The following is a 22325-nucleotide window of genomic DNA, read 5'->3' as shown; positions in this document are numbered from 1 at the left end:
AACAAGATCACCACATTTACCTGACCACAAGTGAAGGCCATCAAAGCCATAAGAGTAGAGGTCATCGCCCACACCATTGCCACCCCAGCCCTCTCCTCCTCCTGGGTACGGACTGAAGCCCTCAGTCAGAGCCCAGCCGACACGCAGATGGCTAGCTTGGGCTGTCACAAACGGCTCCACATAGTCCACCATCATCTCGAAGTACCACTTCTTATACTGTGTGGATCCTTCACAAGTCCCCAAAAAGATATTGGGCCTCACGCTACAAGGAGAAAGTGACATTTATGCAGTAAACGGATAATAATCTTTTCGATTTCTTTGATGTAGCACATCGTCAGGAACAAAAGCCGCAGTGAATGGAAAAAAAGGTGCAATTCATTTTAAAGAGGACCTATTATGCACTTCTACAAAGACTTGATTTTGTTTTGGGGATCTGCTGGAATTGGTTTTCATGCCTGAATGGTTAAAAAACACATTATTTTTGACATTGTTGTGGCTCCTCTCTTCCCAGTTTGTCAGTAACACTCTGTTTAGTTCCTGTCTCTATGAAGCCCCTCCTTCTGAAAAGCACAATGTGCTCTGATTGGTCGACTAGACCAGTGTGTTGTGATTGGCCAACCGCTTCAAGTGTGTTTGGGAAATGTACCGCCGCTTACCATAACCGCGAGTTTCAACACACTCAGCCAGGCCCACCCCTTTATTTTGCACATGCCTTGGGTGTGAATTGTTTAAATGAGGAATATTGTGACACGTTCGTACCCGGGCGTTTCAGGGAGTTCAGAAACAGTGCGCACTGATATAGAGAATAACTCCCGCTGGAGAGACTTTGTGCTTGGTAACTTTACAGATCTTTACACACTAAAGAAAGCTGAACATGCAAAAAGCATAATAATATAAAACTTTACATCTCAACAAATATTACCTTGATACATAGTTAACGATGTTAGTCTGCAGCAGAAGGTCACGGCCCGGAAGCAAATTTTCTGTGATGAGGTTTTGATTGGACCTCACAGCAACACCGTTACACACACACAGAGAACGTAATACATCTAAAACCTGTCAGAGAAAAAGGCAGAGGAGAGTGAGATCTTGCTAAAATGCTAAATGTAAGTTGACCAAATCACGTTTATAGTTAGACCTTATGGTTTCGACCGTGTTTGTCCAGAAGAGAAATGATAGACTTGATGTGATTCTCCTGAATGATGTTCAGGACTTCAGGACTTTCAATCAAAACACAGTACAGCACCTCCAGAATGCCTAGAGACAAGGAGATGGAGAAAGACATGTAAAGGGCAAGATGTAGCAAGACATGTTTTGTGTTTTGTGCTGTTTGTTGACTGTGCGCCGGAAGAAGGTGTTGCAGATACCTGAAGAAGCTTCCAGACGATCCAGTTTACTGACCAACCAATCCAGGTTATCGCAAAACAGAGCACAGTTAGAACGGTTTCCTCTGATCAGAGACGCTGCAAAAACAGAGACCGTTTACAGATGTATGCTTCCATTTATTGAAATGTAAATTATTTAAATTTACACTACTGGTTTGGAATAATTGAGCATTTTTTTTAATGTTTTTGAAAGAAGTCTCTTCTGCTTACCAAGGCTGCATTTATTTGATCAAAAATAAAGTAAAAGCAGTAATATTGTGAAATACTATTATTACAATTTAAATAACCTTTTTTGTTTTAATATATTTTAAAATGTTTTTCAAAGAGACTTTATTTCAAAAACATAAACTTTTTACCACCTGTATATATTTATATTATATTTATTTATTTTTAAATTCAAATTTAGTCACCAAGCAGTTCATAGAGCAGATTGACAATCTCTTTCCAGGATTCGGCCGCTTCCTCTCCTGCAAACTCAGAGAAGTGTGCAGCAGTATTGTAGACATTCAGGCGGTCGATACACTCCAGAACGATCGTGATCATCCCCTGCAACATAAAAGAAACATTAAATGAATGGGGATCGGGGCTGATTTTCAGACAGACAGGCACAAACACACACATGCCGTACACAGACCTCTTCTTGGAAGAGGTTCTGTCGGTTGCGTAGAGAGCGCAGCTTGGTCTGTTTCTCTTCGTGTTCCAGCTCCTCCTCTGGATGCCGGAAGTAATGGATCAGATCCTGCAGGGACAGGATCACTGCGTCCAGTGGCAGGGACACTGGACCGGGAGATTTGTTTTTCCCACTCAGAGAGTCCAGACCTCTGACATAGAAGAGAGAGGAGAGGATGCAGGCACATTCAGACAACTGTCTACAAATTTTTAGGAATTATCAGTCTGAATAGGGCAATATTATAAATAATTATAGATTATTTTTTTCCATTTTAGTCAGTAAACTCTTGTTTTATGTGCCAAAAACAAAAAAGTTATATAGAAAAACTGAAAATGCAGTTTTACTCAATATTCAGTGTCACTGTATAACATACAGTATAAATGAATAATACGTTATAGTGTATGTGATGTACAGTCGTACTTGATGAACTGTGTAAAAAGGCCCGTCGTGCTGTAGATCATACGAGCAGCCTGAGACTCTTCTGTTTGAGAGCGAGAGCAAGTCAATGCATCATCCATATGGCCCTCTTGATGTAATATGGCCTAAGAGAAAGAAAGAAAAGATTTAGTTTGTATGTAAAATCATAAAAAATAGGTTTGAAGGCTTGACATCATTGGTATTATGTGGATTGATGTATCTCGATTCGTGGATTGATTCTGATATTTTCCGAATGCATTGCAATTCTCTCTCGAATCGATTCTAAGCTTAGTTTTTAAGCACACAATCAAATGCTCAAGAAGAAGAGCGCTCGTGCATTCGGCTGAGTCAGAGAATGTATTCGCACCTCAGAATGCTTTTATGATGCGAAATGAATGTAAACAGCCCACTGCAAACACCCTTGTAGTTCACTTCAACCTTTTTGAACATTATGAATGATTATTTTATAGAAGGTTCAATTGGTGTGTAATGAATTGGAAGCAAGCAGAGTATGGCTGTTTTTAAAGCACGCAGTGACATCTGCTGCTAAAAGCTCAGAATAGATTCGAGAGAGAATCGCAAAACATTCGAAAAATATCAGAATCATTCCTCGATTTGCAATGCAACAATATATTGTCCCAGCCCTAGTGGTTTGTATTTCAGCAAGCTTCATACCCTTCTCTTCATGGTTCCCAGACGAGCGGCTTTAGCATCTAAAGCAGCGTACGTGAGCCACAACCCTGTGGAGTGATGCTGCATGAAACACATGGACTCGCCATACTTGATCTCAGGAACACCCATTCCTTCCACATCTCGCTTCTTCTGAGCCCCCTCCACTTTCTCCTGTTCTCCGGGAATAATCACAACACAGGATAGTGGGAACAAACACATAGACAGGAAGAAAAAAATATAGAGAGAACAGAAATGCGATTAGGATTGAATAAAAAAACTGGCAAAATAGAGATTTTCGTTTTTAGATAAGTTCAAACAGACCTTCGATGCACGGAAACAGAAGGCAGACAGTTTGGTGTTTGCTTTCTCTGGATCCAGAACCATCAGACCTTTCTCCTCGTCCAGACACAGGTACCGACCCGTTGTGATGTGGCGGACACGGAAGGCCTGGCCCCACTTCATGTGGCTACCGCTCCAACTGCAGAGAAATAACAGACATATGAATTACCAAGTCAAAAACATATATTATCACAGTTATGAGATGAGAGATTGTCTCACCCGATTCTCAGAGGCTCAAGTCTCCACAATGAACGGGCCTGACTACATACCGCCCCACCTTCATACTGTGCAATCCTAGAGAGATTACAATCATGAGCACATTAAGATTATCATCATTTATATTAAGTATTGAGTGTGAAAAATACAGTATGCAGAGGTTTGTCAATCATAAGCAGAGGTTGAGCATAAGATACTTTCAGATTTTAAACTTTTGAACATTAATATGTATGGATATACTTACTTGCGCTGTTCCTCTCCCTGATCAGGTGTTGAGATGGCCAGACACTCATCCATGTGACCATGAAACAGTCTTAAGACATGACCTCCAGTTAAGTACCCTAAAATGAGCAAATACAAAGACCAGAACATGGTCATTTATAGTTTAAATTATCTTTACAAATTACAAAATTATTTGATTGTGACTTTTTTTCTGAACACGTACCCTCTGCCAGCTCACATCCTGAGCAGACTGGATTCATGTTCCATAAGGTCTGCATAAAGGAGGCGTCGACCATCAGATCCCCACTGGCATATGACAGATGCTGCAAAAGATATCACAGATACCAGCTGTCAACTGCATCATGTTTGATATTACTATTAGATCACTACGGATGAAGAAAGTCTTACCAGGTATCTCTCTGATGACACGCTAACCAGGATCAGGTCGTCTCCTACTCTGACCTTCTCACCCTCTGACCTCTGTTTGGATGCAGGATGGATGGTCCACCAACATGCTTCCCCTGAGCATACAGAGACACAAAGAATCTGTACAGTAAAAACAATTCTAACATACATGATATTACAAATACTGCTATAACATAAATAAATACATACAAATAAATTACTATACACACACGTTTAACAATAACAAGTCAAAGTCAAAGTTTATTATTATTGTAAAATATGCATCATTTAAATGCTATTACGAATATTAATAGTAGTAATATTAGTAATAGCAAATGTAGTAATAGTAGTAGTAGTTATAGTAGTAGTTATAGTAGTATTAATAATAGCAACAGTATTAGTTATAGTAGTAGTAGTATTTATAGTAGTAGTAGTAGTAGTAGTAATAATAGCAGTAATATTAGTTTTGGCAACAGTAGTAGTAATAGTAGTAGTAGTAATAGCAACAGTAGTAGTTATAGTAGTAGTAGTAGTAATAGTAGTAGTTATAGCAACAGTAGTAATTATAGTAGTAGTAATAATAATAGTAGTAGTAATAGCAAAAGTAGTAGTAATAGTAGTAGTAGTAGTAATAATAATAGTAGTAATAGTAGTAGTAATAATAGCAAAAGTAGTAGTAATAGTAGTAGTAGTAATAATAATAGCAACAGTAGTAGTTATAGTAGTAGTAATAATAGTTATAGCAACAGTGGTAGTAGTAGTAGTAGTTATAGTAGTAGTAATAGCAACAGTAGTAGTTATAGTAGTAGTAGTAGTAGTTATAGCAGTTATAGCAGTAGTAGTTATAGTAGTAGTAATAATAGTAGTAGTAGTAGTAGTAGGAGGAGGATGAGGAGCAGCAGCAGCAAAAGTAGTAGTAATAGTAGTAATAGTTATAGCAACAGTGGTAGTAGTAATAGTAGTAGTAGTAATAATAGTAGTAGTAAAAGTAGTAGTAATAGCAAAAGTAGTAGTAATAATAATAGCAACAGTAGTAGTTATAGTAGTAGTAGTAGTAATAGTAATACTAGTAGTAATAGTAGTAGTAGTAGTAATAATACTAGTAGTAATAATAGTTATAGCAACAGTGGTAGTAGTAGTAGTAGTAGTTATAGTAGTAGTAATAGCAACAGTAGTAGTTATAGTAGTAGTAGTAGTTATAGCAGTTATAGCAGTTATAGCAGTAGTAGTTATAGTAGTAGTAATAATAGTAGTAGTAGGAGGAGGAGGAGGAGGAGGAGGAGCAGCAGCAGCAAAAGTAGTAGTAATAGTAGTAATAGTTATAGCAACAGTGGTAGTAGTAATAGTAGTAGTAATAATAATAGTAGTAGTAAAAGTAGTAGTAATAGCAAAAGTAGTAGTAATAATAGTAGTAGTAGTAATAATAATAGCAACAGTAGTAGTTATAGTAGTAGTACTAGTAATAGTAATACTAGTAGTAATAGTAGTAGTAGTAGTAATAATACTAGTAGTAACACAGTCATTCATAGTTTAAAGTATCTTTACAAATTACAGATTACAATCAAAACTATTTGATTTCTGAACACGTACGTAGTAGTAGTAGTAGTTATAGTAGTAGTAATAATAATAGTAGTACTAGTAGTAGTAGTAGTAGTAGCAACAACAGTAGTAGTAATAGTAGTAGTAGTTATAGCAGTAGTAATAGCAACAGTAGTAGTTATAGTAGTAGTAATAATAGTTATAGCAACAGTGGTAGTAGTGGTAGTAGTAGTAGTAGTAGTAGTAATAGCAAAAGTAGTAGTTATAGTAGTAGTAGTAGTAGTAATAGTAGTATTAGAAGTAATAGCAACAGTAGTAGTTATAGTAACAGTAGTAATAGTAGTAGTGGTAGTAGTAATACTAGTAGTAATAGTAGTAGTGGTAGTAGTAGTAATACTAGTAGTAATAGTAGTAATAGCAACAGTAGTGGTTATAGTAGTTGTAAAAGTAATAGTAATAATAGTAATAGTGAGCCTGGTTTCTCCCAAGGTTTTTTAGTAATAGTAGAAGTAGTCGTAGTATTAGTTCAGCTCAGGAAAAAGAAATGCAACCAAAAAAAAAAAAAGATTTATTTGGTAGACTTTTTTAAATGAGATTTTTAAAATACAGTAAAGAACAACAGATTCAAATCTGTGTCCAACAGACTGGCCAACAGCCCTTACAAGTCAACATAAGAACAACCCATTACTCTTGACCAACAGTGAGGATTCAAATCTGTGTTCATTTGACCATTTGAAGAGTCCATCATGTGTACCTGTAGAGTCCTCCTGCAGGCCCACATCAAAGGCCAGCTTGTCTGTGAGTGAACGGGATGTCGTCAGGCAGCTGAGATACTGCAATTCAGGGCAACACACGCATCTTCTTAAAATGAATGTGCCATCACATTAAACATCAGTAAATGGCGAAAAAGAGCTGTCGTGCGTATCTCACCATGCTAGAGTGGTAGTGTCTCAGGAGGATGGCATGGCCATACAGCAGCGTTCGGTGTCCCCCTCCCTGAGATGACTGGAGATTGAGGAACAAAAGAGAACATAAAGTTAAAACAACAACTTTATACTCATAAACAGTGCTGTGAGGGGTCAGACAAGTCGATTGACCCTTTGTTGGATGGTGAATGGCAACATTTTACATACAGTAGGAAAACTGAAGAGCTCCATCTTTTTCACAAGGCGACAACAGAGAGACAAAAGTTGAGGAAAATTGAAAACAAAAAGAGTGTTATGAAGATAGAAAGAAAAAAGTTCCAAAGATTTCTTCACATCCGTTCACATTCACAGGACCATGGGGAGAGCATACAATAGGTACAGAAACAACCAATGAAGAGAAGAGTCAAAGGTCACACCAAACCAGGTGGATTCACATTCAGCCGTCACGAGGACAACAAACACATCCTGTGGACGGCTTACCTTTTCTCAACATCCAGTAAGGTTTAAAAGCAAGAGAACACGATTATTGTTGCTATTAGTGAGTTTCGTCTACCATCTCATACTGTTTATGAGTATGATTACATAAGCAAGAGAGATAGAGAGAGAGAGCACACCACAGCAGACCTTAAACAGATAGTTCTCCCAAAAAAGAAATTCTAACATTGTTTACCAACCTTATGTTGCTTCAAATATTTTTTATAATGTACTGCTTGCTCTTTGCCATGAAATTGGACCACTTTATGATAATTTTTGTGCCCCTTTTAAAGCTTAAAGGGATAGTTCACCCAAAAATGAAAATTTGATGTTTATCTGCTTGCCCCCAGGGCATCCAAGATGTAGGTGACTTTGTTTCTTCAGTAGAACACAAATGATGATATGACAATAATGCATGTCAATGGGAACTCCATCTATAAGAGTAAAAAAACATGCACAGACAAATCCAAATTAAACCCTGCAGCTCGTGATGTCACACTGATGTCCTAAGACACGAAACGATCGGTTTGTGTGAGAAACCGAACAGTATTTATCATTTTTTACCTCTAAAACACCACTATGTCCAACTGCCTTGAGCATCCGGTTGGTGAGGTCTGAATGTTTAATTTGGATTTGTCTGTGCATGTTTTTTTTTACTCTTATAGATGGAGTTCCCATTGACATTTACGACTGACAGACTGCAACGGTTGGAGTTAAAAATCATCATTTGTGTTCTACTGAAGAAACAAAGTCACCTACATCTTGGATGCCCTGGGGTTAAGCAGATAAACATCATATTTTCATTTTTGGGTGAACTATCCCTTTAAAAGCTCCAGGGTCCCACTTTATATTAAGTGGCCTTAACTACTATGTACTTACATCAAAAAATAAGTACAATGTACTTATTGGGTTCATATTGAATTGCAAAACACTTTTGCTGCTATTCAGGTGGGATACGGGTAAGGTTAGGGAAAGCTTTGGTGGTATGGGTAGGTTTAAGGGTAGGGCTAAGGTGTAAGGGATGTGTCAACAGTGTAATTATAAATGTAATTACAGAAATTAATTACAGAAGTAATTACATGCAGGTGTTTTTAAAATATAAGTACAATGTAAAAACATGTATTTACACAATAAGTGCATTGTATCAAATGATTAATTTAAATGTAAGTACATAGTAGTTAAGGCCACTTAATATAAAGTGGGACCAGCTCCAGTTATCATAACTGCACAGAAAAGAGCGAGCAGTTCATTTTTCAAAATCTCTCAAAGTCATACAGGTTTGGAACAACATGAGGGTGAGTAAATGATGACAGAATTTAAATTTTTGGGTGACAATTTGTGTTGAACTGGTATGGGTCAACGCGTTCCTCCCGTCTACATTAGCACTGGCTCAGAGGGTCTTCTCAGTCGCCCCGGTGCAAGATTCCCCTATTGTCCCCGATTTTGAAGTTGGAGAAAACGAGATGAAGTTTTTCACCCTACCGTGGTCACGCATGACCTTTCTGATTATGTAATGTGTGGCACATCCCAGAGCAGTGCAAGACGATCATTTGTGGATAAAAAGTATATAATTTTTTTTTTTTTTTTTTGAAAATGACCAATCATTTTGCTAGATAAGACTCTTATTCCTCGTCTGGGATCATGTAGAGCTCTTTGAAGCTGCACTGAAACGGCAATTTGGACCTTCAACCTATTGGTAACTTTTGAAGTCCACTATATGGAGAAAAATCCTGGAATGTTTTCCTCAAAAACCTTAATTTCTTTTCGACTGAAGAAAGAAAGACATAAACATCTTGGAATACATGGGGGTGAGTAAATTATCAGGAAATTTTAATTCTGAAGTGAACTAATCCTTTAAGGGAACAATCTGATCATTTAAATAAGGTAGAATTGTTATGCAGAGTTTGAAAGACTACATAATTGTTGAAAGCTAACAGTCAAATTAGCCAAAATATTTAATAAATAAACATGCTAGGGGCAAGGCATGTGTAAACTTTGTGAATGACATTTGAAATCTGCGGATCTGTGGGCCAGAATTGGCTGTACACTGAAGATCATATCCTTACCCAGGATTCAGTGGCACTGAGCTCATCTTACACTGGAATGCTCTCTCTCTCTTTCTTGCTCTCTTTCTTACAAATGTACACACTTATACACACGTACCAGGTGTCATTTGAAATGCCATTTGGAGAGCAAATGGGATTCCAACTCCAACCAAACCAGACACAGTGAGGAACAGATGAAAGTGGTCAAAGGTCAGACAGAAGTAAAGGTTTAGGAGTGAAGGACGGAGCTACAGCATTATTTCATCCACACCGGACACTGAGTAGGAGATTTAGGTACAGAGGAGAGGAAGGGTGCTGAGGTTTGAGGGAATAAGAATACGATGAGACATGAGACATACCCATTTATCCAAATCGACTGCCTAAAGTTGGCAGGAAAAGGAGATGAGGGGTCAGGAGAGAGACAAAAAGTACAGGAAATAAAGTTACACTAACAAATCTAGCCTCTAATGCCAGAAATACCTTTATTTTGATGACCTTATGCACCCAAAATATAACAAAACAGATTAAGAGCAGCAAAATACAAATCTCATTGGCTGGTTTAGAAGAGTAATGATGAAATGGGTTTAAACAGTTAATATAATTAATTAATAAATAATAAAATTATGTATTTAGAAAAATAAAAGCTTTTTTAATAGCGGTCTCAGACTTTTGAGCCCCACTGTATCATAAAATACAGAATAATAAAAGTCATAGAGGGCTCAACATTATGTAAAAACTCTTCCAAATTCTTCAGCACCCCCACTCTCTGTCTTTCCTATCACTAGTTTCCCACACCTTTAATTTTTAAAAACACATTTTCAGTGTGCATTTTCTTTATTAGCTCTATAGGCTACATATGCAAAAATGGAGCAATAATGGTGATTTATTTTTATTTATTTATTTATGTTTACTATTTTTAAATGGTAAAAATACATAACATTTTGGTATTCATAATGTTATTTTATTAATATTTCAAAATTCCTTTCTTTTCAAATATCTCTATATTTTTTCATCATTCCTTTTCTTTTAGACCCTCTCTGCTCTCCCCCTCTCCATCTTCTCTCTCTCCCTGTTTTTTGGAGACTCTCACCTCGCTCATATCCACGGTGTTGGCCAGCATTTCCTGCAGGGCTCGTACTGACAGCGACTGCTCCAGTACAAAGGCACAGATTGCCAGATCAGGCGGCACATTCTGCAGATGAAGGCGAAGAAACACACAAATGTTTAGACTCAACCATGATTAATGGCTTTAAGAACAACAAAAAAGGTTGTTTAATTGGCATTAATTTATGACCATACCAATTAATGGGGATTTATAAACAACATTTAATTATGAAAAATGTTGATTGCCGCATTTTAAAAAGCTAAATAAATCAGTTTGTGTGTGCTTTCACCAGTGTTGTAAATAAAAGCAGCACTAAGTTATCAAAAAGACATGGACAAACGCACACCGTCCGAGGTGCAGGTCAAGAGAGATAAATCTATAAGTATGAGATCTGAACCCAATTAATCCCTTGACAAAGACATTGTGCCGAAACGTTGGATAATAAAAAATGTTTGCAAATGAGTGTGCAGTCAGATCTCAACATTAATAAAATAACTATGTATATAACAATTTATTAAAAATAATTTATATAAATATTTTGAAAACAAAAATAATCTATAAATTAAAATAAAATAATGTATATAAATAAAATATAATTTAAAATAATAATTTAATATAAATTAAAGAATAAATTAATATAATTACAAATATACCAATTTTTTTCTTGACTATAATAAGCCAATAATACTCACTACAAAAAAAACTGAATAACGGTAACTAACTATATTGACCTAATATGTTTGGTATACTGTATATTTGTAATAAGGAATATTAAAATAAATAAAATAAAATGCATATTTCAGAAAATATATTTTATACAATTTCAAATAAAAATTTTTTAAAAAGTTTGGTAATCTGTTTTGTACAGAAGAGGATTAGGGCCAAGCAATAATAAAAAAATAAAACCATCTCGAGATTAAAGTTGTTAAATTTCGAGAAAAAAGTCGAGATAAAATGTTGAGAATAAAGTTGTTAAATTACGAGAAAAAACTCGTTAAATTTCAAGAAAAAAGTCAAGATAAAATGTTGAGAATAAAGTCATTAAATTACGGGGAAAATAGTCGTTAAATTACGAGAACAAATTTGTTAGATTATGAGAAAAATGTCATTAAATTTTGAGAAAAAAGTCAAGATAAAATGTTGAGAATAAACTCGTTAAATTACGAGAAAAAACTTGTTAAATTTCGAGAAAAAAGTCGAGATAAAATGTTGAGAAAAAAGTTGTTAAATTACGAGAAAAAAGTTGTTAAATTACGAGAACAAATTCGTTAAATTATGAGAAAAATGTCGTTAAATTTTGAGAAAAAGGTCGAGATAAAATGTTGAGAATAAACTTGTTAAATTACGAGAAAAAAACTCGTTAAATTTCGAGAAAAAAGCCGAGATAAAATGTTGAGAATAAAGTCATTAAATTACGAGAAAAAAGTAGTTAAATTACGAGAACAAATTCGTTAAATTATGAGAAAAATGTCGTTAAATTTTGAGAAAAAGGTCGAGATAAAATGTTGAGAATAAACTTGTTAAATTACGAGAAAAAAACTCGTTAAATTTCGAGAAAAAAGCCGAGATAAAATGTTGAGAATAAAGTCATTAAATTACGAGAAAAAAGTCGTTAGATTATGAGAACAAATTCGTTAAATTACGAGAAAAAAGTAGTTAAATTACGAGAACAAATTCGTTAAATTATGAGAAAAAAGTCGTTAAATTACGAGAACAAATTCGTTAAATTACGAATTTGTTCTCATAACTTAACGACTTTTTTCTCGAAATTTAACGAGTTTTTCCTCGAAATTTAACAACTTTAATCTCGTGATGGTTTTATTTTTTTATTATTGCTTGGCCCTAATCCTCTTCCGTAGTTTTGTAATGTGGAATATGACAATATTAATACATTAAAATAAATATAAAATATTTCATTTAAAAAATTAAAATATATATGGCATTCCTGATCAGAATATCAACACTTGTCACCTGACTGTACCTGGGCATTTGACGTTGTCTCTAGAAAGCACAGACGGTTCCCGAAGCCTTCACAGGAAAGGCATAGTTTGATCTGCTCCTTCAGGACAGTCGCGGTGCACTGGAGCACTACTTGATCTTCCTGTGAGTCAGAGCGGGTCGTGAGAAAGGAAGAAAAAAAGAGAAGGAATATGTGAGAGGATGAACAGAGCCAGGTGGCAAAGCCGACAATGACTTGTGACAATGGGGTCTAATAAATACCTATTCATAGTTAGACGTGCAAATATGTTGAAAGATAACTCACTGATTAGTGAGACACAAACAAACACATACACACACACACACACAAGGGCTGGTGCACATAGTGTGTAAATACAGCAATAAACACACCCGACACTCTCCAAACACTCTCCACCTGTCACGCAGCATTCTCAGCTGTTCCCTCCACTGACTCATGATGTAGCCATTGCGCTCCCCTCTCCAACCTCATTTTCTCCATCATTTGTTCTCCATCTCTTTCATATTTCACTGTGTCCTAGAGTCTGTCTTTGTCTCCTTCTGTAACAGCACTTTTGTCAACACCTCACAACTGATCTTCTTTCTTCCTATACAATGTGTTTTAGAGTCTTTGTGTTTTTTGTTGGCACATTCTGTCCCACATTCCCCTGCACAGAGGAAACTGGGACAGTCTATCCTTTGTCAAGTGTAGGGCATAGAGCTCTTTAAAAAGCTCCAGGTGTAAGATGTATAGCCAGCAAAACACATCCAGACAGAAAGATTCAGTATAAGCCTTCAGTATAAGATTAAGTATTAAAGCCTTCATGACTTATATGGTCAATGAAACAGTACAGATAAGCCCATATGATGTTTCATATCCAGAGATCACATGCTATTTAATTTAAAGAGATCATATTGACAATGACTTTCATAATAGGTCCAAGGTCACATTTTAGTTTTTTTTTAGTTTTTTTTTTTAAGTAGTTTAAATTGAACCATAAGTTAATCATCATAGGGCAGGATAACCAGGTATAATGTCTCGAGTTTGTTGTTGGAAGCAGACAGTGTGTGTGTGTGTGTGTGTGTGAGAGAGAGAGAGGGAGAGAGATAGAGAGACAGAAAGAAGGTGCGTCCCAATTTGTGTACTTATGCACTATTCTATGACGTTTTTAAGCATAAATATTGCAAGTAGTGTGTTCACACTGAAAATTCCAAATAGAAAAAGTGCCCTTTAAATACACGGATGATGCACTAAATTAACGGAATGTTGGACACTTCATGCACTCAACTGTCGCAGCTTTAATTACGTAGTGGAGGGAGAGAGCGATCAGACTCCAGTGTTTAATGACAAAATAACCTTATAACACTCACACTCTACACAGATGAGTACATAGCGCATAAGTACATAGTGTATAAGTGTATAGTGCGTCATTAGGGATGCAACTAGAGAGTACAACCCTGATCCTAACAGGTATATGAATTTTTAAAGTACCAAAACACTGGATGACTCACACTCCTTGTTGGACCATATACAGAACACAGAGACAAAAGCAACCAAAATGTTTCAAAAATGCTATATAAATATATATATGTAGCCAGTACATCACAAGGTTCTCATACACCCACATTCAAAGGCAATTTTTAGCTGTCAAATGTCTTTGGACTGTGGGGAAACCAGAGCACTCGGAGGAAACCCATGTGGAGAACATGCAAACTCCACACAGAATTTTCATTTTATGGCTGACAACAAATATGCTATTTTGTCTAACTAAATTACAAATAAAACGGTCCCACAAACAAAATATCGCCTTGAACGTACTTTCCGCTTCCGCATTCTTCATAACGCTTACGCTGAATGTCCTACGCCTTCCCTATTCAAGTTACGGAAAAAAAACGAAACTGGCACCGCGTTCGTTCCGCAAGTAGAATAGGGAAGGCGTAGGACATTCAGCGTAAGCGTTATGAAGAATGCGGAAGCGGAAAGTACGTTCAAGGTGATATTTTGTTTATAAAGCATAAACGGTTGTATTTTTTTCGAAAATGACCGATCGATTCGCTAGATAAAACCCTTATTACTCATCTGGTATCGTTCAAAGCCCTTGAAGCTGCACTGAAACTGTAATTTTGACCTTCAATCTGTTGGTAGCCATTGAAATCCACTGTAAGGAGAATAATCCTGGAATGTTTTCCTCAAAAACCTTCATTTCTTTTCGACTGACGAAAGAAAGACATGAACATCTTGGATGAATTTATCAGGAAAAGTGTATTTAAAAGTGGACTAATCCTTTAACTACTATGTACTTACATCAAAAAATAAGTACAATGTACTTATTGGGTTCATATTGAATTGCAAAACACATTTGCTGCTATTGAGGTGGATATGGGTAAGGTTAGGGAAAGCTTTGGTGGTATGGGTAGGTTTAAGGGTAGGGGTAAGGGGTAAGGGATGGGTCAACAGTGTAATTATAAATGTAATTACAGAAATTAATTACAGATCGAATTACATGCAGGTGTTATTAAAATATAAGTACAATGTAAAAACATGTATGTACACAATAAGTGCATTGTATCAAATGATTAATTTAAATGTAAGTACATAGTAGTTAAGGCCACTTAATATAAAGTGGGACCAATAAAACACTAAAACCAATCATCTTGAACTGTACAAGTGAATTTAGGCATTGCAACATTATAACAGATAGTATAACATTTTATTAATATTACATTTAATTACTATATAAATTGTTAGTGTTTAGATTAACTTTATGTGAGTGTTAGATGATAGCAAAGGTAATCTAAATGTAAAAATCGAGCACACAATTTAGCGTGCATTTCATGTGCGGGGCTCCGTAGTTCCTTGAGGTTCATTTATAATGTAAATAAATTTTAAATGTAGGAAAACTATTATTTTCACTCTTCATTCTGACCCTCTGCCTGATGACCCGTTATTAAGGCATGGCTCTCTTAATGGTTGTCAGTAAACAGCCACTATAATTGCATAGGAAACAGTATAAACGTCCAGCAGTGTTGCCAAGTCCACAGTTTTCCCACAGAATTGGGCTACATTTAAGTTGTTGCCGTGGGTAAAAATGTTTTCCGTGGGTTGATTTCCACCCTCATACTTATGATTTCTGCACTCCAACACCCCTAAAACACCCCCAGACCTACAAATTCAGTGGAGAATTCAGCCATCTGATGGAGAAAGGCGGCCATTGGGATAATTTTGCTGCACAGACCTGGCAACCCTGACATCCCTGAAATGGTTTAAAAACATTATCCATATAAAACCGTCATTTACAGATAAAGCATTATGAAATCATTTACTTATGGCTTGTGATGCAGCTGCTGTCAGATCCAATACAGTTGCTGCTTCATCTTTTAACAAAAGTTTCTCCATTACACTGTGCCTCGCTTACAAAACAAAATGCTCTGAACAAATGTATAATCCTCCAACGTGATCCGGGATGTCATTAAAATAAACCCTCCGCTTGTTTCTGATGCTGGGATCCTTCTGAAATCTGCACAGAGACACAAAAGAGCTGTTTAAACTGGACACATCAAAGTGAACGTTCTTTCAATCTTTCATTAGTCCTGTTGTCGACAGACTCAAGTGTGTGGAGTGTGTCAGAAACTGAATGCACATCTGTATACTGTATGCAGTGATTATAATTGGTCCTAAATTGCTTTTGACGTGGCGCCCACATCCAGTGTAGGCAAATGACAGCCATTAAGTGACTGAACACCAGTGCCTCCAGATCAAGACATCGACAAATAGTTATACAGATGTAAAAGACCTCTTATATGTCTAAAGATCAAGACAAATTTTATTTCTTATTAACCCCTTACTGACCACTACCAATATAACAACTCTACCAATATATTGTGCATCCCTATAAATACTGTTGAAAACCTGATGACGCTTTTGAGGATGACTAAAATCATACACAAATCTTTTATGAATGAACAAGAGCCATTAATAAGGTCTGTACTGAGCACTAAAGTATTCTGAGACTTGTCTGTCTGATATGCTGGTCTCATGGTAAGCTGCTGTGCAGAGCCGCATGATCTTCAGGATTAGCTCATCCCAGTATAAATAGGCCCCGAGCAGCGCTGGGATCTGGCAGATGCAGAACACTTCACACCACAGGACACAAACAATCAGCGCTAATGTGTTGCTTAAATGCTTCAGAGCTCATGCAGATTACAGTGAACAAAGAGTGTAGGAGGATGAACTTGGATGAACATTGAACTGAAAACCTGAGCCATATCAATATGTCAGACTTATTTCTGCCTCTTAAGACAGGTGTAAAATTACAGCCAAACCAAACTGGGGTCTAGATTCACAGCAGGACAACTTTAAATACTCTTATAGGGATTATTTTGTTATTAAATGAGTGACCAGAGATACTGTAGTTTCAACTGTGTAACAATAAACATCTTCAAATTGGATGTCACTTAATAATTTACATTTAATGTACATTTAAATGCACAAAAAAAGCTCACACAGCATTTCCACCAGCTTCACAACAGGTGCATAAACTTGCTCACAGTTTTTATATATGCAAATATAGGCATACATTTTGTCAGGTAATTTTTTTATTTTATTAATTGTTAGGAAAAATATAATTAATACATTTGTACACTCACTTAGTTATTCCATTTCTAATAATATATTTTAAAAAATAATTTTAATTGATAAAAATAATAAATATCATTATATTTTCACCTACAAATATTTATCCATATCAAAGTAAGATTTTCAAATATCAAAAAAGAATATAAGTTATACACTACCGTTCAAAAGTTTGGGATCTGTAAGATTTTTAATGTTTTTAAAAGAAGTTTTTTTCTGCTCACCAAGGCTTAATTTATTTAATTAAAAATACAGTAAAAACAGTAATATTGTGAAAAATTATTACAATTTAAAATAACTGTTTTCTATTTGAATATATTTTACAAAGCAATTTATTCTTGTGTTGGCAAAGCTGAATTTTCAGCATCATTACTCCAGTCTTCAGTGTCACATGATCCTTCAGAAATCATTCTAATATGATTATTAGTTCCTCAAGAAATATTTGTTATTATTATCAATGTTGAAAACAGTTGTGTACTTTTTTTCAGGATTCCTTGATGAATAGAAAGTTCAAAAGAACAGCATTTATCTGAAATACAAAGCTTCTGTAGCATTATACACTACCGTTCAAAAGTTTGGGGTCAGTAAGTATTTTTATTTTTATTTTTTTGAAAAGAAATTAAAGAAATGAATACTTTTATTCAGCAAGGATGCATTAAATCAATCAAAAGTGGCAGTAAAGACATTTATAATGTTACAAAAGATTAGATTTCAGATAAACACTGTTCTTTTGAACTTTCTATTCATCAAAGAATCCTGAAAAAAAATATTGTACACAAATATTTTGTACAATTGTAAACAATAAATGTTTCTTGAGCAGCAAATTGACATATTAGAATGATTTCTGAAGGATCATGTGACACTGAAGACTGGAGTAAATGCTGAAAATTCAGCTTTGCTAACACAAGAATAAATTACATTTTAAAATATATTCAAATAGAAAACAGTCATTTTAAATTGTAATAATATTTCACAATATTACTGTTTTTACTGTAGTTTTAATTAAGTAAATGCACCCTTGGTGAGCAGATGAAACTTCTTTTAAAAACATTAAAAATCCCAAACTTTTGAGCGGTAGTGTATATGTGGCATGCACAAAAATATACTAATACTAATAACAAAATATAGATATTGGCTTTCACTACAAACACTATGATACTTGCATTAGATGGCTGTTGTTTTTAGTTTATCTATAGCCTTGTTTCCTTTCACCTATTTTTTATTAACATTTTGGAATATTGCATAAAAAAAATGCTTGAATGGAAATGCCAAGATGCGCGTAATTTCTAAAAATGCACTCAATTGAGGTGGATAAATGTTTTATCTGACAATAAGACATGCACATAAACTATGATGGTAACACAATTATTGAATAAATCCCTCAATACTCAACAAAATGGATGTGACTGGAAAACTGGACAAACCAGTGGACCAATCGCATCACAGCCTCTCAGATGTTGGTTTGATCATTCTGAAATGCCTGAGCCAAAATCTGTCATCTAAATGATTTGGTTTAATTCCCTCTCAGAAGCGTCTCAAACACCAGCATCCGAACGCAAGAAAACAACAGCGTTTATTGCATTTCGTCTGAGATGCAAGGCATTTATGATGTAGTAAAAAAAGAGACAGTTTCTTCACCGACTGCAGTAACTTCCATTCTATTAGAGATATCTTGTGCCAATTTCCTGAGAAATTATGATTTTGTTCTCTTAAACACATGGGATAGAAGCCCTAGATTATTCGCAAATGTTTTATGCGATATTCCAATTTTGCGCACAAGTTAAATTTGCAATTTTGGGTGGAAACATAGCTTATGTAGATTTTATCTGTCCCTATTCGAACAAATAAATAAATAAATATTTAGCGCAGTGATCCTCAATACTGTGAGCTGACATAGCTGCTTTTAGAGTTGAATAAATTTGCTCAGCTCTCTGAAGAGGACAAACTGTGTTTACAGACGTACCGTGGCACCTGTGGGTGTCAAAGAGAACGAGAGGCACAGTGGGTCTCAGTGGGGTCAGGGGAAGCTGGGGGTGTTACTGGATGAGAACAAAGTTGTGCAAAACCACAGTAGCCAAATGATTCTAAGCTGTTACTTATTGATGCGTTTTCCCATTATACCGGTGTATATCGTCTCCCTTCAGGAACACAGCACTGAATATAGACTTTCTCATTACAGTGATATGTTGAGTCGCAATTCAGCAATAGGAACAGAAATACGAGACCACTGAACATAGTATTGTACAAGGCAGTCTCAACAGGATTTCACAGAACATCTATGACTGTTGAGGCCCAAAATGAATGAAATTGGAGTGGCTTTCTCAAAAATTCTGATGCCGTTTGTGACCTTTTTGCAATTAAAGCTTTCCAGTAATTATGAAATCATGTAATTATCGTGAGTGACAGTTGAGTTCAATTACCTGTTTAATGCATAACAAGTAATAAATACAGTATATATTACTGGCCAAAAGTTTTTTATGTTTTTGAAAGCAGTCTCTTATGCTCACAAAGGCTACATTTATTGGATCAAAAATACAGTAAAACAGTAACACATTTGAATGGGGTCATGATTTGCAACAAAAATATTAAGCAGCAAAAGAACTGTTCAACATTTGTTAGGAGATTTCAGACTCAAAACATTGATAATGTTTCCTGAGCAGCAAATCCGCATATTAGAATGATTTTTGAAGGATCATGTGACACTGAAGACTGGAGTAATGATGCAGAAAATTCAGCTTTGCATCACAGAAATAAAAAATGTATCTGAAATATTTAATGTTTACTACTTAATGTTTACTACTGTATGCGATTTCTCAAATTCGTTATTGAACACTGTTGATATTTGAAATCAACCTAAACAAACCCACCCCTCTCTGCATTGCTCCGCCTCCAAAACTCACGCTCCAATGCTAACCACCCTGCTCCGAGTCGGTCTCGAACCCCGGCCCAATCGCTGCTGGCATGCGAGGTGATGATGCTAAACACCTCATTCTCGAGCGATCGTCAGTGTGCAGTAAATTAAAGGTGCTCTAAGCGATGTCATGCGTTTTTAGGCCAAAAAATTTTTTTGTCACATACAGCAAACATCTCCTCACTATCCACTGGCTGCCTGTCCCCTGAACGCAGTCTCTGTAGTCGCCACAAGCTCCGAAAATGGCAATAAAAACAAACTGGTGCAGCCTAGACCACAAATCATAATAAACTTGCTCCAGCCAATAACCGACAAGAATGATTTTAAATGTGCGTTCATGACTGTTTCAGGAAGCACGGAGGGGAGGGGGAGGAGGAGGAGGAGGAGGGAGGGTCTAGCTAGCCTCTGTTTTGTTTGTCAACAGGAAGTTACTCCACCCAGGATCACTTAGAGCACCTTTAACTGCAAAAACCTCAATATCTGGCCACTGTTACACACGCAATGCGAGTGGATGTCTGTTTATCACAGCTGAAGAGCAACAAAATGTGAAAAATAAAGCGCAGATGATGAACGAATGACTAGGAAGCACAAAAAAATGAACGTACAGTACACAAGAGTAATCACTGGAACAGTCTATTAACCAATCAGCATCCAGGACTACAATCGGTTTTATAAACAAAAAACTCATATTCATTCAGATTTGTTCATGTTTGTAATCTACAGTTTGTTACAGTTTCAAGACTTCATTTGGTTTCACATTGACAGAAACCAGCCTTCATTATAAAGTGACGTAAGAAACAAAAAGCGTGGTAACAAACCTAAAAACTACCACCAAACCTCACCGACCAATCAAGCACATATAAACATACACTCTAAAATATGCCGGGATTAAAAACATCCCAAGTTGGGTTGAAAATGGACAAACCCAGTGGTTGGGTTAAATGTTTGCCCAATGTGCTGGGCAGTTTTATTGAACCCAACTATTGTTTAAAAATGACTATATGGCTGGCTTAAAATGAACCAAAAAATCAGACATAATTACTAGAGGCAACAATAATAATCAGGCAACATGTTCTCCAACCTATACGACCATATAGGTCGTTTGTCACTTCCCTGAAATAAGACTCATAGGAGCGTTTACTAAAGTGGCGCCCCTATCGACAACAGGATACTTTCATTTTAATGCATTGTTCCCTTTTATCTGCGTCATATTTCGGGTTTCGTGTAACTCAATTGGCAGAGCATTGCAATAACAATATGCAATCATGTGATCATGCGATCGTGGGTTTGATCCCAGGGAAAACATGTGCTCATAAAGTGTAAATGCACTATAAATCACTAAGGGTAGGTTTAGGGGTGGGGTGGGTGTAGTCATTAATAAAATGTAATTTTTGTAAACGGAAATAGGAGAAATGGTGTAAAAAGTCCACACATTGCATTTAAATGAACATGCATTTTGATTGGTAATGACAGTCATACAGACGTAACACGACACTGTCATTATTTTTACGCCCACTAGAGGGCACATGACTTCAAAACGTAAATATAGGTCGTAATATGGTGCTTAAAAAATGACCTATAGGGTCTTTTTTTTTTTTGGAGGACAGTCTGTAATCAGAAGGTGAACATTTATTAATAAGCTATTTAATAAATGTTTATTGTTTATTATTTATTTAACTTATTAATACATGTTAATTTCCAACCTATTTTGGGTTCATTTTAAGCAAGCAATACAGTCATTTTTAAACAATAGTTGAGTTAAAACTACTTGAAATAAAACTACCCAGCAGGTTGGCCAAACATTTAACCCAACCGCTGAGTTAAAACAGTTTGCCCATTTTCAACCCAACTTGGGTGGTTTTTAACCCAGCATTTTTTAGAGTGTATAATAATGCTGCCGCTACACAAACAATCTTCAGGAGGGAAAGAGAAAATGCAGAGCACTCCATCAAAACACACAACAAGGTTATTATTAGAATCAGTGTGGGGATTCCCCTTCTCCTCCAGTGTGCTGATAAAGACCTCTTCAAGCCAAATCCCGCCATAGTGACTACAGCCTTCACTGACCGCTGACACTGACAGATGGAGGGATGGTGTGGGTGGATTAACGACAGTCGATAGGGAGGAGGAGGAGGGGCTGGTGCATTAAAGACTGTCCCTTTTAAAATGCCTTTGTCTGTCCCGACCAACCTGGACCATAAAGGCACATCACTCTTTACACGCGGGACCCCCTGCAACTGTTTCCCAATACAAAATGTCACTTCCTCTCTAGGTGGGCTGCCTGTAGTCATGCAGGCACTATGGTATTTATGGGGGGGGACGGTTATTGTTTTCCTGTCGGCACAACAAAATTCCAAAGTTGCCCATTACATATAGGGCCAGATTTACTATCAGCTTATGCAGGCGCAAA

General features: G+C 36.2%; 1 protein-coding gene across 15 annotated transcripts in view; it reads right to left on the bottom strand.

Moving 5' to 3' along the window:
- Window positions 1-22325, bottom strand: part of ryr1b (ryanodine receptor 1b (skeletal)) — a 123620-nt gene that overhangs the window by 87294 nt on the left and 14001 nt on the right. For all 15 annotated transcript variants that reach the window (XM_048168722.1, XM_048168711.1, XM_048168715.1 and 12 more), the window contains exons 2-18: window positions 12397-12516; window positions 10401-10502; window positions 6796-6870; window positions 6620-6698; window positions 4330-4442; window positions 4145-4244; window positions 3944-4040; window positions 3703-3777; window positions 3466-3622; window positions 3148-3315; window positions 2476-2597; window positions 2020-2206; window positions 1796-1931; window positions 1368-1463; window positions 1139-1257; window positions 923-1056; window positions 21-262 (exon numbers count right to left, since the gene is read on the bottom strand). In XM_048168722.1, coding sequence (XP_048024679.1) covers window positions 21-262; window positions 923-1056; window positions 1139-1257; window positions 1368-1463; window positions 1796-1931; window positions 2020-2206; window positions 2476-2597; window positions 3148-3315; window positions 3466-3622; window positions 3703-3777; window positions 3944-4040; window positions 4145-4244; window positions 4330-4442; window positions 6620-6698; window positions 6796-6870; window positions 10401-10502; window positions 12397-12516 — 2122 coding nt within the window. The remainder of the gene's footprint in view (window positions 1-20; window positions 263-922; window positions 1057-1138; window positions 1258-1367; window positions 1464-1795; window positions 1932-2019; window positions 2207-2475; window positions 2598-3147; window positions 3316-3465; window positions 3623-3702; window positions 3778-3943; window positions 4041-4144; window positions 4245-4329; window positions 4443-6619; window positions 6699-6795; window positions 6871-10400; window positions 10503-12396; window positions 12517-22325) is intronic.

This window comes from Megalobrama amblycephala, linkage group LG19 (assembly GCF_018812025.1).
Source record: "Megalobrama amblycephala isolate DHTTF-2021 linkage group LG19, ASM1881202v1, whole genome shotgun sequence".
Taxonomy (NCBI): Eukaryota; Metazoa; Chordata; class Actinopteri; order Cypriniformes; family Xenocyprididae; genus Megalobrama; species Megalobrama amblycephala.
This window is presented reverse-complemented; position numbering and strand designations above follow the sequence as displayed.